Genomic DNA, 15,924 nt, shown 5'->3' on the forward strand with positions numbered 1-15,924 from the left:
GAAAAATCTTGTTTAGCATATTAAAATCCCAAAGAGACAGATATATTAAGATGCATAGGGTTGTCATGATTTTACAGTTGGGGTATTGGAGCATGTTTTTGACAGTAATTAATATGTTTAACATATGCTGCTCAATATATTACACATTAAACCATTTTTTTAACTTCATTTGCATCATAATGCGTATTACTGCTGCATGCTTTCAGTTATGATGTAGTTTAAAATCTATAAAAATAACAGTCACATCATGAGTGTGTGAAAATAAGAAAAACATTAAGGAAAAAAACTGATAACCAAAATTCTGCTCAAACATCACGTGCACAATGTGAATTTTTTTTTCATTTGGAGAGGGTTTAAAAAGAATTTTTTAGATTATTACTCAACATTGCTCAACAACCGGTTTACTTTGACAGGCTATAGAGGAAATGAGTCTTTCTTATTGATGTAGCTTGACGCTGTTGCCTGTTGATAACTTGTGCTCCTGAGTGAGCGCACACACGAGAGCCAGTGATGGGAGACAAACTCCGCGCCTGACGCTCGTACGGCTCAACTGGTGATATTTTAGTTGGCTCTTTTTCTTCTAGATTTTTCTTTCTATTGTCAATTAATATATATATATTTAATTATTCAAGCAGAGTTGAAGCAGCAGGTGAACGTAGGCTATGTCATTTCTATTTCACTTTCCTTTTTGGCTGTGATTTGTAGTTTGGGAAATTACGCACGGTCTCTCCGGGATTTGCGCAATGGCAGAGGAGTGAGGCAGCTGTGCCAACATGCCTGTTAACTGGAATATAACTTTTCCACGGCGGTCCTATGGAATATAGTCCGATTCTACACAGTCTACATGTTGTGCCATCATCCCACGTGAAAAACAAACTCTTTGTATTCTGCATAATGCTGTCCCTTTGGGTGTATATGATATATTGTTGTGTTGGCTACTGCTCGACTGTGCCAAACCTGACGTACGGCGCCGTGAACAGACACGAAAACGATGCAGAAGTTGACAATCAGGAGTCCTCTTTAGGGGCGTCCAGGGACTTACTGAATAACGAAAACGAGTTGGACAGCAGAGGAGACGAGTGGGATGAAATTAGAGGCGAGGCGAAGGCGTTGGATGATAATGCCATGTCAGGTTTCCTCAATGAGTCGGAAAGTAAAAAGCTGCCTCAAGCGATCATCATCGGGGTGAAGAAAGGAGGCACCCGGGCGCTGCTGGAGTTTCTGCGCCTGCATCCAGACATCAGAGCAGTGGGAGCTGAGCCGCACTTCTTCGACCGCAACTACGACAAGGGACTGGACTGGTACAGGTACATCCCACTCATGATCTGATGTTAAAAGACATGAAAAAGAGACACACACATACACACAAAATCTACGAAAATCTGCTCAATTTTCCTACTTTTACGCATTGTTGGCATTTACGCATACAGTCAAGAGCATCGTTGTGGAGACTGTTCGTTAAATATTTCGTGGCTGTGATTGACTCTGATGCACAAACACGTTCCTCATCTACAATTATCCCTGACACCGTATCAGTTTGTACAACCTTTATTTACTTTGCAAGCTATGGACAGATTAATCATCCAGAAAAATAAAGAATACCAAAAAAAAAAAAAAAAAAAAACCTAACAAAAAACTTCTGGGATATCGAGCTTGTAATGATAAGAGAAAAAAAAGATAAATATGTCTCAGCTGCTGTATAACATCTGGCTGTGACCATAAAAGCCAACATTTACATTTTAAATAAAGCATTTCCTCCCCTTTAGGTCTATTCTAATTAACCTTTCTGCTAAATAACACACTGTCTTGTACACATCAGTTGTGATAATCGAGTGATATTTCAATGTGAGGAGTGATAAATAAGAGTGTGAAAACTAAACAGATGAGAAAATAACGTAGTGATTCTGTGCAGTGCAACTTCCGGAAGCTACCTTTGCTATCAAGAGCAAATAACATCGTTCTGCTGTGAGATTTTCACCTTTTAAGGATTAAAAAATACTAAGCTGAATAGTATAATAAGATTGCGTGATGATTTTGTATTGATTTAGTTCAGTTTATTAAAGGACTGTGAAGTAAAAGTGACATTCACTTCAGTACTTTAATCACTTCGGTCTCAGGTCACAGTACAATATATGATATTGTTGCTGAGAAAAATGAAACTGAAACTCACTCTTTGGTTTTAGTCACACAATAAAACACTGCTGATAAGATGATATGTGTGACCTCAGGTGATGGTATTATCTAGAATATTTTACAAATTGTTGATTTAACAGAAAGGTAGCACACTTTGCACTTTTACCAACTGCAGGTGCAATCAAACCACTACTATAGTGCAAGTCATAGTTGTCATGTGTGTATCAACATCTCAATAAAGTCTAAAATTTTCAATTTGCACTGACATTTGAGGCAGCTCTTGCCAGTCATGTTCATTTACTAAGCACAATTGATTTTGTGCTTGTTTGCGCGACCTTCACTGAGAGTTCCTGGAATGTTTCTACATCTGTCCTTGGATCTTGACTTTCATTGGCTCTCTGTGAAGAGAGGGCAGGGAGAAAAAGAAAAAAAAACGATAGAGCTTCCGTTTAGATTTGCAATTCAAAGAAACTGATTGACCGACCTGAAGACAGAGTCAGGATTTCAAGAAATTCCATTGTTTTGATTCAGTTGCAGCAATTTGTTTCGATCTTCAGTCCACGTAAACGTTAACGTCAAAAACAGACATCAGTGACCTGTGGTTGCGTACACCTTCAAAGTTGTGTTATGTAACATTTTTTACGGTAAACTGTGTCATGGCAACATTTCAGTATGTACGCTCTTGACTCAGCTGCACAATTGCACAACTTGCTACTCTTAATGGAAATAAATCACAAATACAATATATTCTTGGAATGTATTGATATTTTACCGAGCCAAAATGTTCCTAGAAATGGTTTATGCCTTGCATCAGAGCAACCACATCGCTAATAAGAGATAATAGGAGATACTGCTGCTTCAGGTGTCCGTTGGACTGAGCTGAGGGATTAACAGGCAATGTCAAAGGATCTAGACACTGTTTCAAAGCTGGCTCCATAAAGCTACAATAGGGGAAGTGAAGCATTGTTCAAAGGACTTCTTGCTTAAGCTCCTTTAAGATTTCCGGACAGGTTTAGGACATCTTTGGATGATCGGTCTGTGAAGATGGTCTTTTGTCAGTCTCTACAGACTGAGCATCAAGAACAAATTGAAATGTCCTATGCGTGAAGACTTTTAATCATTGCGCTAAGTGCTTATTTTTACAATCCAGAAATGATGCACTAGCAGGCCGCGCATGTGAAGAATGAGTTCTGTCTAAAACGACGGAGATCTCATCATTAATAATGAATGCAACTGAATGTTATGTAAGTAATAGTTAGAGACGGATTTGTATGTAATTGAGACACTCCAGTTTCTTGTTCACAGTGGCAGGTACACATGAAACACACAGCTAGTGAATGCGGGAAACCGTTTGATCTTGAGTACTTATGCTGCATAATGAAGATCTCTTCTCCCAGAGAGGCGATCTTACTAATTAAAACAACTTGGCTTGAGTTGTCACAGTCAGATAGCTGTGCCACAGACTGACCCCATGCAGCAGAACAACATGACATCAAGTCAACCCTTAATGATCATTTAGCGATGCTCAGAAAACCCCTGGCTGGCTTTAAGGTGGAGCACACCGTTGCTGGATGAATCGTTTTTCTCCCCACACACAACACTGTGTATTAATAAATTAGACATTTGGAGCCCTGTTAAAACCTTTCATCATGCAATTCCACATCCTCTTAGATCAGAGGTAAATTTAAAACCAAGCAGAGGTATCCGGTGATTTGTTTGCCCGTATGTTTCACTTCATTGCCCGCAGACTAATGGTGAGCAGTAGTTCGGGGAGAGGGGCAGTGTGCTGGGTGGGCTTATCAGCTCCTGTGGTGGCTTTGAGCTGTGGCCACATCATTTATCTGCTGTGATTGGTGTGTCCATGCCTGCTGGAGGTCTGCTGCGTCCATCCCTCTGGAGCCCCACATAGAGGAGAGGCCCTCGCACAGCAGGATGCCAACCACAATATAGCATGTTTTCACCCACAGGCAGAAAAAGAGAAGCAGACAGACAATTGTGCACGCTTACTCACGCAGAGCACAGGAGGCAACTCCCAAAAGTCGTGGGAACAGCTTCCTCATCGGCCCCTCCTTTCTTCAGTTACAGCATAATTCTAACTTCCTCCTATATGTCTTTTTCTGACAGGTTAACTACTCATCTGCTGAATGCAGCCTCAAATCAAGGTCTTCTGGGTCCTATACAGTAGATGTGACTGAATTGCTGTAATCATGTTTTTTTTTTCTTGAGGTTCCATAAGTGGAACAATGAGGAGCTTTCTCACTAACTCACTGAGGGTGTCAGAGAAGACAGTCTAATCCTCCTCAGTGCCCCGGGGGAGCTTATTGCAGGCCAGTGGCAGATAGAGGGCAGTAAATTTAAAGTGAGTCTTTTCTTACTGTTGCGCTATGGAGCTCAATGAAAGGGGATGCTGGAGAACCCCTGAGGACTGCATTAACCCTGACAATAAAAGAACAGACAATTAGTGTGAAACATGTTTTCTCTGCCTTCACTTTGTATGCAAATGTGCTCAGAAGGGTGAAAGTGCCCTTTGACGAAGCCCAGCAGGAGTTCATCAGAAAGAGCATTCATTGGAAAAGACTCAAACACTGTGCTTAAGCTTTTTAGCCTAAAAGTTGACTTTCAGAGATCTCTGTGTGAAAAGTTCCGTTTCCCAAGAGTCGGTTCAATCGAGTCCACCGGTGGCTTTTTGCTTACTCGACACTTTCAGCTGTAAGGACACAGGAGGATTGGTGTAAGAGAGAGCTTTCAATAAAGGCGTCTCCCATCTGAATCTAATGTGTCAGCACACTGACAGGAAAAGAAGGGAGAAGTGCATTGATAATGAGATTCTTCAAAGAAGTTCACATATGCTAGCTGTTGTTTCAAACGTAACTTTTTTTCTCCAAGAACGATGCACTTAAAAAAAGCACAAAACTTCATGTTCTACACAAAGCAAACCAGATTTTGCTATGTGATAGACACAATTTTCACAAGCTTTCATTGAATAAGTCCTTCAGATTGTCAGTACTGGTCATGTGCACCTCCCCTCCCTATTCTGGAGTTTGGAGATTTAATTTGCTGCAACAACCCCCTGGGCTTTTGCTTGAGGCAATTTGTCAAACTGCAGCACTTATTACAGCACTTTGGAAACTGAAACAAAACAAATTCTCTCCATTATATCCCCTTGAGTTGTTGACTTCCTCATCTCTCCCTTTTGTAGTATCTTCAGAGAGAATTTGTTGTTTCCTGCCTCTGTCTTTCTCACTACTGCAGAGACTCCCTGACAGAAAGTCAGAGAAACTTTAAAAAAAACAAAAAAAACTATCTGCCTCAACCATCTTTGTTTTGCTTCTTTGAAGTCTTGTTTGCTTTTACTTATCCTCTCAGGCCAGCATGCATCTGTGGGGACTTTACCTAATTGTTTCAACTACTACATAATTCAGAAATGTACACTGCATGCAAAGAATGGATTTCTTATGTCATTGCATGGAAACTTCAACATCATACCTGTGGATGTTTTGAAAAACTATATAATTCCATTATGCACTGAAGAGAAAGGTTTCAAATAAACCCAGTATTAGCTAAACACAGGCTTTTCTAGCTTACAGTCCAGTATAAACTGCTCTATAATGTTCCAAAACTTACCAGCAGACAAAGTGCTACGTTGTGACAATTCCATAATTTTTTTTTCACAGTGAACAGATTTTTAAAGACATGCCTGACAGATTCAGATTGCACTTGGCAGTATTGATTGCTTGTTTTTACTCTTTGCCAATATATCAACTCAGCTTTGTTGCCCTGATTAATGTGAGATTATAGCAAAATATCAACATATTAATCATACATAGAATGCTGTTTTGCAATGTAAAAGCACTGGTTACAAAAAGCTATAGACAACTTTTTTCCTTGTTTGTCATGGATTGTTTTCCCTGAGGGCAGCTTCTGTTCCTTTGTGCGTGCAGAATTCCTCCACAACTTCTTTCCAAGAAACTGCACTGAAGCTTGATTATATTAGATAGTTGTTGGCTTTGTCAGTGCCAGTATTTAATATCACAGCAGTTACAGCAGGTACAGCAGTTGCTTTGCTGTTGGCTGGTCTCTTTCAGTTTTCTTTTTAAATATCCGTATATTTCATTATGGTTGGGGTCAGCTGGTTGTGCTAGTGCTTATTTACCATAGAGTACCTAGTCACATGCAGAAATGAGGAGCAAGAAGAGCATTGTACACATGCAGTAATACTTCAAGACCTGCACACAGAATTTGGTGTGTGATACTGATTCTCTATTACGTTGTACAATGCTAATGGTTTACCTTTTGCTTACTTTTTATATCTTTTTGCAAGTACAGGAACAAAGCAATACTGAGAGCTCATGTTTCATTTGCTTGGGCAGAATGCATCTGACCAATCACAGCTGTTTTAGTAATGCAGAGGCGGGTTTTATATACTGACTGTTGATGTACTTCAGCGCTATGTCACACATTTCACTGCTCTAACTGGTTGCACTGTAGCTCTATCCAGAGGCATTTTGGATCTGTGCTTATTAATAATACCCCTTGGAAATTAAAAATAAGCTGTGAGGTTCAAGACTAATTAGTATTGGTGCATTTGTCTGAAGATTCCATGCCATCTCTTGGTCTGTGTAACATGTTCTAGCTCATGTAAATGACCGACATTTCTGACAGAATTAACAAGTGTCACTATAAATAAGTCCCTCTAGGCTATATTTCCACTGAAACTCACTTTATTGTCTTAGATCACATTGTTGACTCCTGATGTGAAGACAGCTTAAGCAACAGATAACTCATGCAGTCCAATGAGAGCTGATAACAACAGCAATTTTACCAGCAATTCCTTCCACAAGGATTGCAAAAACACCCTGATTAAAAGTGCTTGCTGGCTCTATAAACAGCTGAATGTGACAACAGTTATGTGTTAATAGGAGGCTGACAGTTGCGTGAGGGAAGCCACACTGTTCCTCCTGCTTCTCCTCCTCCAATCTTCCGAATGGGCCTGCTTCCACCAGGCTGCCAGGTGGCCTTGAGTTCTGCTTACTGACAGTAATAATGGAGGATGGGAAACAGCCATTCTCTGCGCTGTCATTGTTGTTCAGGAATGCAGTTCGGAGAGAATGCTGTTCAGCGTCGTATAAGAAGGTCATTTGTGAAAAGTGAGATGATGATGACTTTCACTTGCCTGATAAGATTGGCTGCAATGGCCAAAGAACACCTTCCCCGAAGATGCTTTCCTCTTTAATTTCTGCCTGGATCTTGTCTCACAGTAAATTGGTTTGATTATTCCAAGTGGCTGCATACCACCACCTCTCAGCCTCTCTTTGAGAGGAGGAAGATTCCCACAACCCCTTTTAGAGCTTCAGGGTAAGATTAGAACTCATCATGACATTAGATAATGTGGGTGAGGGTTTTTTTGGGAGCTGTACCTTGTCATAGGGGCCTGGAAAGCTGAAATATAGATGCCAATTAGAGTCAGTCAAGCAGAATACTGCAGGATACAAAAAAAAAAAAAAAATAAAAATCTTGCTGGACTTCGCTGCATTGCGCTGTTCCTTACTTTGGTGAACTCATTATGGAGGGCAGCAGGAAGCATCTGAGCACCAAGCAGCAATATCATAAATTCCTACCTTTGAGCCTGTTTCCTGATAGCAATGAATGTAAACAAGGCAGCAGCTTTCAAACTCTGCAGCCAAAGCAGCCAGTTTAATGGACACACCTGACTGCCCGGCAGACAAAACACAGGCAAATTTCACAACACGGCGCTCCATTCATGGATTAATATCTGTCTGTAGGTTTGTGCTAGGCATGATTTATCTTCTGCTAATGGGGCAGGAAAATGCAGACATATGGCATCTGAAGTGCCAGCTGACGACTTAGGGTTCAGAGTCGGGGGTCAACCTATCCATCCTCTAACAGTGCACCTGATTCCATCTGATCCCTTCTTTACTCCTTCCTCTCTCACTTTATCTCACTCTCTGCAATGTCTGCTTCCCTGCCTTCCTCTGTTATCTTCCCGGTCCTGCTTTTCTCCTGTGAATTTAGGTTATAGGGCAAAGGATGTTTACGTGTTAGCATCAGTATAGATTTATTTTTAGCACGCCAATTATAGGCTTCAAAGCTTCAACTTCCTACTTTCTGACTTTGAAAATACAATTTAATAACACTTGGTTGTCACAGTTTTCAGGGTAAAGTAGTGTATATTTGGCTTTATGAAGTCAAATAGAAAGATACAAAATTCATGAAGGGGTAAAAGTCAGAACATTGTGACTCAGTTTAAGACAACGGACTTTTTTTTTCGTCTTGAAGCTGAACACCAATGCCTTTGCATGGCTGATTGATAGATGAGGATGCACTGAAACCTATTGGTTCCAGGCGACATTGTTTATTAAGCAGAACAAATTGTGAAAGCTTGCTGCATCTGCCCCCCTAAGGCAACTCTCTCACTCCTCACTCAGACAGAGATGTTCTCCCGTGCTCTATCTGTGCTAAAATGAATAATGCATGTGCTCCTCACGTAGATTGTTTTCCTCATAGACTAAGTGGAAAGTTTGATTGGTAGTAAGTTTTTTCGTGTCCCTTGAGGCCCCAAGAAAGGCCTACAGTGTTCTACTTGTGTGCATCCCAGAGATGCAGAAGATAATTGCACAAGGGGTTCTGATAGAGTTGTTTACGTCTCTCATACCTATTACCTTGATTAGGTTTGTGGTTTTTCCACCACAAACAATGGCAGCTAAGGCTTTCAGGGAGAGAAAAGTGCAATAAATGTTTAAGATGTAAGGCCTCCATAGAATGGAAGAAAAGATCCAACTTGGTGACATTAAGTGATGAAACTGCTTGTGTGTTTGTATGGGGCCAGTAAAGGTATAGGTAATGCCTGCACAATCACTGGACCTTTCCCTCTTATCCCAGTGGTCTGCGCAACAGAACAATTTTTTGCTTGTTTCTGCCACATAAATTTGTAAGACGAAAGCTGTTTGGTTTGGAGAGGGATATGGAAGCTCCTAGTGTGCATAACAACAGATGGTTAGAAGTTATGGTAATCACTTTATTGACATGGCTCCTCTGCTTTCTTGTTGTTTGATTTAGATCAACCACTCACTATCCGACCTTGAAAATATTACCAAAAAGTGTAATAATCGTAGATTTACATTTTGAATTACATAAACCCATTTGAGGTATGTTGGGAGCTGATGCTTGTCAACACAGTTGACTTTACACAAGAACTTTTATTTTCTTCTAACATGTAGCAGAAAAAGACGTATCGGCATGCTGCTTTATTCCAGACATTTGTCAAATCAGCATGAGGTTTCATTAATGAAGGGCTGCAGGGACAGAAATGTTAATGTAATGTAGTGAGGCTAATAAAACATAAAAGTTATGTAGTGATGTCTGTTCTCAAAAAATGTTCATAGCTACTGAAGAGTGTATTATTTTATTTAGCAGGAGCAATTGAGGTTGAATGTGACAAATGCTATCATTGTGGGATTAAAAATTATCAAGTTTTGCGACCTTGTTGCATCAACTCTGGCAATCTGTAGCCTGTGGTGTTGTTAAAGTAGATTAAATTGTACATTCTTACATTGTTGGCGTGGATAAGGACCAGACTTGAATGAGCACCTCTTAGCTGTACTCAGCTGTATGTATCACCATGTGCAACTGGTTTTCTTCGGTGTTTCTTTTTGGATTAAATACTTATCATTGACTCTCATCATATCTTTCCCCCCCACCTCTCCAGACACAAGCCAGCCACCCAGTTAGCTAACAAGGCAGTCAACCAGACTCTAATGCTCTAGCGTGTTTGGCTTAGTCCTAATCCCCCTTGGCTCACTTTAGCCATTATCCAGTCAGGGCTGCAGTTAACAGGCTATATTATGATCAACCAGAGCCATGCAGGGTCAGGAAGAATATGCAGTTACGGGAATAGACAGCTCCCAAGCAATTTCTGCATTTTCTTTTCTGAAGGAATGCAAAGCTTCACCAAATCTTGACATTTTTGCACAAAATGAGGAGAAAGGTGCATGACATTTAAAAAGCATAATTCTTCCCTTTCATCGCTAAACCATCATTTGTGCTTCTGTAATGAATGTGAGGAATATTTCAATGTGGTGACTGTGTGCGTTTGAAAGAGGATTTAGGTCTTAAGATAGATTTAATGCAGCAATAAGAGATGACTGCCTTCCTTTAGGGTTTGTACTTAGAACATGCCATGAACTGTGTATTGTGTTCACACGCATTTGCAGATGATTGATAGGACTCCTGCTCTACCTAGCAGTCCTTGTCACTTTAGGTACATTCACAGACTCGGTTAATGCGGCTCATGATGTCTACAATTGTCTTCTTGAGGATGATTGACTTGCTCCTGTCTGACAGTGTTTTTAAACCTGCCAGGGAAAGACTGTGTCAGTGTTAATCTTATCTTTCTTTACAGGCACTTTTGTAAATTGTCGGCTTTAAAAAGTGGCGCCATTATAAAGAAAAAAAGAATACACAGTGGTATAGAGTTGTGTTTTTTTGCCATATACAGTGCTAATGTAAATCACTGTGTTTGTGTCCTTCACAGGGAATTAATGCCAAAGTCATCAGAGGGCCAGTTGACCATGGAGAAGACCCCCAGCTACTATGTCACCAAGGAGGTCCCTGCTCGAATATACACCATGTCAAAAGACACAAAGCTGATTGTAGTGGTCCGGGATCCTGTCACACGAGCCATCTCAGACTACACCCAGACACGCTCCAAGAAGCCGGACATCCCCTCTTTTGAGAGCCTGACTTTTAAGAACATGTCAGCAGGTCTGATTGACACCACATGGAGTGCTGTTCAAATTGGCATGTATGCCAAGCACCTTGAGCGTTGGCTCCAGTACTTCCCCATGGAGCAGCTGCTGTTTGTTAGTGGAGAGCGTCTCATTACCGACCCTGCAGGTGAGATGGCTCGAGTCCAGGATTTTCTTGGACTCAGGAGGGTGGTAACAGAGAAGCATTTCCACTTTAACCCAGCAAAAGGCTTCCCCTGCCTTAAGAGACCCGAGGGAAACAGCAAGCCCCACTGTTTGGGAAAAACCAAAGGCAGGATCCATCCTAATATCAACCCGGAAGTGGTGCAGAAGCTACGGGACTTTTATAAACCCTTTAATAGCAAGTTTTACCACATGATTGGTCATGACTTTGGCTGGGACTAAGAGGAAAATGATGACAGACTCATGCTGGTCCCTTGTCTGTGTTTTTATAATTTTATCATTCTGAAGATATTGTTATACAGTGTCTGTACAGTATTTGGTGGTGTATAAAAAGCTCAGAAGTCTATTTTATGATAATTTATTATGATATTAACTCACTTAGCTGCCTAACAAGGTTTATCCACAGTTTTAATTCTCATGTCATAAATAAAAATGTTTCTAAAAGCACAGTGTTTTTACAGGTATTATGAGCAGGGACAGGAAAAGACTTTATTTTTAATTTTTTGGCTTTTGCTTCACCTTAAGCTGATTGAGATCCAACTCAACAAACAACTGGTAATATCCCCTTAACATTTGCCTGACCCTCAGAGGTCTGTGGACCCACTTAACCAGGTCGATGCAGGGCTCAGCTGATCCAGTGCAACTCGCCAGGTGGATCAATACAGTAATAGGTCCTTATCATGTCAATTAGACCTGAGTGATGGCACTGCCTGGATCTCTCGAGAATCTCAATAAAACGCTGATCCATTAATGGTCGTAAGTTTATGGTTGACCCCTGAGCCAAATTCAAGTTAATAGAGGAATATAAATTTCCCCTGCAATGTTCTTACTGAGCCACTATTTATATTGTTTCTACAAAGGAATGTTGATGAGGATCCAATAGAGAACCCTGTCACAAAACTTGTTTGGTGTTGTTTTCTCTGCTGCCTGAGCTTTATAATGCCTAAACACGAAACAAAAAGTCATATGACTCAGGCAAATTTATTGATCTGTACCGAAATTGCTCCCATTGATCACTCTGTGAGGCTATTTCACTGCAGGTGATGCTAGACGCGTTAATTGTGCCCTTTCTCACGGTGCATCAGCTGCTAGTGTGAAAAACAGCACCTGAAAAGAATTAAAACCAACTTAGCCTCTCAAAAAAATTTTAAGTTTCATTTATGGTTGAGTTTTATTCAGCCCGTATAAACATTCATTTGTCATCATTCAGCGCCATTCCGTAATGATGAACTACAACCCTGTTGTAGTAGAGGCACTATTTGGCTGTAATGCTTTGCTTTACAAACACAGAGATGAAGCAGGTTTAACTGAGATGGTCATTAAAAGGTGCACCCATGTCATTTTTAGGAAGTAAAAATAAATCTGTTTTACCAAAATTAAATAATGCAGTGTCTGTCATGTTTGGATTTAATATATTGTTTTTTGTTGTACTTGTGTTAGTAATGGCACTTCCCCCACATTACCTGTGTAGTATCCTGGATCCCTGCAGAGTAGGGTGCACTGCTGTGTCTGATTTACCATCTTGCACATTATTGCGTTAACAGGCTAATTAGCACAGCACCGTTAACTACTTCTAGCTGTTTCAGCCTCCCACTGCAGCCATAGAGGATTCTGTTGCCATGACCCCCACAAGCACATAACAAAGTGTCAGGTTTCTCATCTGGAGGGAAGTGACATATTATGAAAAACACTTTTATGTCCCTGTGTGAAATTTAACAGCCCACACTCCATAAAACATGTTTGCAGAGCTGATGTTACTGCTGATGATACAATATTCAGTCGCAGAATTACAGAATCACCGTTGCACATATTTCCTCTTGCACAAGAATTATCGAACATCTTCTGTCAATATGTGCTGTCATATTTTATGGATGCACCATGGCTCGTCTGTGAACTTGCCTCAAGCAACTTGTCCCATCCATCATGCAGCACAGCTAACTGCAGAGCAAAGGTTATGGTTCAGGACAGATATGAATCAACTCACTCTATTAACAAACAACCTTTATTTAACTCTCCAGCAAAACACCCTCATTTACCTGAGGCTGCCAAAGGTGATGAAGCCAGTCTCCCTGGTGGCAGGCAGGAGTCTGATCACTCAGGAAGAAGCTCCCTTTGCAATTAAAGGGATAGAGGAGGGGTGCTGTAATTGCTATGCTCCCAACTGGGGAATTGCTGTTAGCACACATCCCTCCAGGCTGTTGTAAGGGAGGCTGCTGTTGTTTGAAGGTTGGGAAGACAAGCAAAATAGACACCTGGCAACCCTGAGAATTAAGTGACTTCAAACATCCACTTGGCAGCCACCACTGGGGAATAAAATCAGAGCCGCTGATACAAGTGAAAGAAAATAAAACATCACACAACAGCCAGACTGTTTGGTTTAGAGAACAGATGTACAGAAATTTGAAGTTTGGATGAAGGCAGCAGGGGAAACTGCAGCCTCATTGGGATGTTAATGAAAAGTCTTCATATTTTGCCAATATGTCACTCATGCAAGAATTGACTAACATGTTTGGTCTGCACCAGAAGAAATGATTACAAATCATCCATTCGCTCTACGTCTGACTCGGCTGCAGGCTGAGTCTCTCCTTTTAAGACAGTGATTTAAGAATTCAATCCAAACATCACCCAGTGAGGTTCGCAATTAGCCTGTATGTGATATTTGCAACAGTATGCAACAGCTGAGAGAAAGAGCGAGGAGGGGGATGACATGAGCAGACATGCAAGGTTGAGTTTAAACCAAAAATAACTCAGGTACGAGGTGTATGCCTCAGCCTTTAGAGATATCCACCCATTAGCTCTCCCTGCTTATCCTTCAGAGGGTCATGGATGGGCTAAAGTCTATCCTTGCTGACATTGGAGAGGAGGCAAGTCACACCGTGGACAGGCGGCCAGTCAGATTCACACTCACCTCGACTCTTGTGGGAGATTTAGGGCTGCCAATTAACCAAACCTGCATATCGCTGGACTGTGGGAGGCAGCCTGTAATGCAAACTCCACACAGAAGAGAGGTGACAGTGCTAACCACCAAACCGCTGTATTTCCAGTATAGAGACACATCAGGTTAAAAAAAAAAACAAGCTAAACTAGCCAGCACTGAAAATTAGGGTAATTCTATCATGTCTTCTGGTCCATCAGTCCATTTTTACACAAAAAAATGTAATAAATTGATTGAGACAACTTAAGTGACTGAGCGTTGAAATTGCTTAAGTTGTGAAACTAGTCATGTTATTTTCCTAATGCACATTGCATTTTTAGCTTTTTTATATTTACTTTGCTGACCTTTTCAGTCTTACATGGAATGAATGAGGCCTTACACAAAATTAAGCAGCATGTGACAACCAAACAAGTCGATTTTAAACCATAAGCCTGTACTTTTAGTTTTGAATATGTCCTGAAAAATCCTTTCATCATCACATTGCCACCATCTAAATAGACAGCATGGACATCGAAAACAGTTGATTACATCACTGTGCTACCTACTCTTTAAATAGAGAATCTTCAACCACTTAAAAAATGATCTCTGGGACAAAATCTACAGAGCTCCCAAACCAGAATGAAAAGAACAAGGAGATAATCATTCTCGGGCAAACTTTGTTTCAGGGCTTAATAAGACAATTGCCTTCCTCTCTGGTCCTTAATCTTTATTGTGCATTGCCCAAACCTTAATCCTAATCCGATAGGAAGCAGGCATTAATCTGAGACAGTAGACTTGGAGTTGACATGTATGTGCTGACATAGCTAATCCAAATCTAATCCCTCTTCCAAAAGGGCTTCCTAGCTTTGTGTGCAACCGACTTGATTTACGTAACTTCAAATACAAGAGAGAATTTATATTAGAAGACGAGGCAGACGTTTCTTTAAACTACTGATTTGTGCATAACACTCTCACACCTTGGGCTTGTCAGGTCAAATCTAATTACTGTATTTGCTGCTGCGAGATTCTGATGTGTTGATACTGTACATGAGCTCCTCAGTGGCAGGATGTAGACTTGTGAATGCTCTATTGCCTCTGAAAGCAAGCTGTCACAACACATGGCATAACTAAGCATTTCTCAGCATGTTGCTCTTAAAATAGTTGCGCAGATTCCTCATTTCATTTGTTAAAACTCAGCAGAGATATCCAAGACTGAAAAAATGCAATAAAATCAATTTAACCCAATGTTTTATTATCACAGTTTTTGGACTCACTCTATAGAAAACATTGTAAAACAGAAACCCAAACCCATAATATGCTGATTATGCTTAAACTGTTCATTAAACATCTGTGAAAGTGAAGACGCAACAAAGGATTTAAACATGATAGTGGCTTTAAGTAGTGTGAGTAAAACAGCATTTTGGAGACGCATTAGTACTGATTTTAAATGCTAATATAAATTCAAACTGCTCTTTTTTTTTGTTGTTGTTGTTTTGGAAACCTTGCCTTTTAACATTACAGCTGCGGATGCAATCAAGTCTTCTACATGTTTTCATGCTGCTCATGTTCACAGTGTTCTTGATCTGTGGCTTATTTTTGGCTCATTGAGGGCTGAAACAGATGTATAAAGAGTCCTCAGACCTCTTTTTAATCACATTTTTTCATTTAGTAATTGCCTTGACTCTAATTAGCCTCAAGAATTAGCATCGCTTTACTTCTTGTGCTTGTCAGTGTTTTGTTTTTTTTTTTTTAAACTGTTGGTTTAATGCCACATGAAAGTGTTCTCATCTTGTCCCCGGTGGATTTTTGTTTACTCTGGCTTCTTCTGGTGCAACATCTAGAAAATCAAACCTTTTGTTCTTTTCTTTAAACCGTATATTGATGATTTCACCGCTGCTCTCAAGAAGCTTTATCCAATGAGATTATGAG

At 40.5% G+C, this 15,924-nt stretch overlaps 1 protein-coding gene across 1 annotated transcript; it reads left to right on the plus strand.

Annotated features, from left to right (window-relative positions):
* The first annotated feature begins 490 nt into the window (after positions 1-490).
* hs3st3b1a (heparan sulfate (glucosamine) 3-O-sulfotransferase 3B1a) lies at positions 491-12,465 on the plus strand. Its single transcript, XM_023264292.3, has 2 exons — positions 491-1,307; positions 10,685-12,465. Exons 1-2 carry the CDS (start codon positions 814-816, stop codon positions 11,301-11,303), a joined length of 1,113 nt encoding a protein of 370 aa, XP_023120060.1. The 5' UTR covers positions 491-813; the 3' UTR covers positions 11,304-12,465.
* The last annotated feature ends 3,459 nt before the right edge of the window (positions 12,466-15,924 follow it).

Source organism: Amphiprion ocellaris, chromosome 19 (assembly GCF_022539595.1).
Source record: "Amphiprion ocellaris isolate individual 3 ecotype Okinawa chromosome 19, ASM2253959v1, whole genome shotgun sequence".
In the NCBI taxonomy this organism is placed as follows: domain Eukaryota; kingdom Metazoa; phylum Chordata; class Actinopteri; family Pomacentridae; genus Amphiprion; species Amphiprion ocellaris.

Coding starts and splice junctions, on each gene's coding strand:
- hs3st3b1a (XM_023264292.3), top strand. CDS start 814: ATGGAATATAGTCCGATTCTACACAGTCTACATGTTGTGCCATCATCC. Junction 1,308..10,684: donor AAGGGACTGGACTGGTACAG/GTACATCCCACT, acceptor TGTCCTTCACAG/GGAATTAATGCCAAAGTCAT.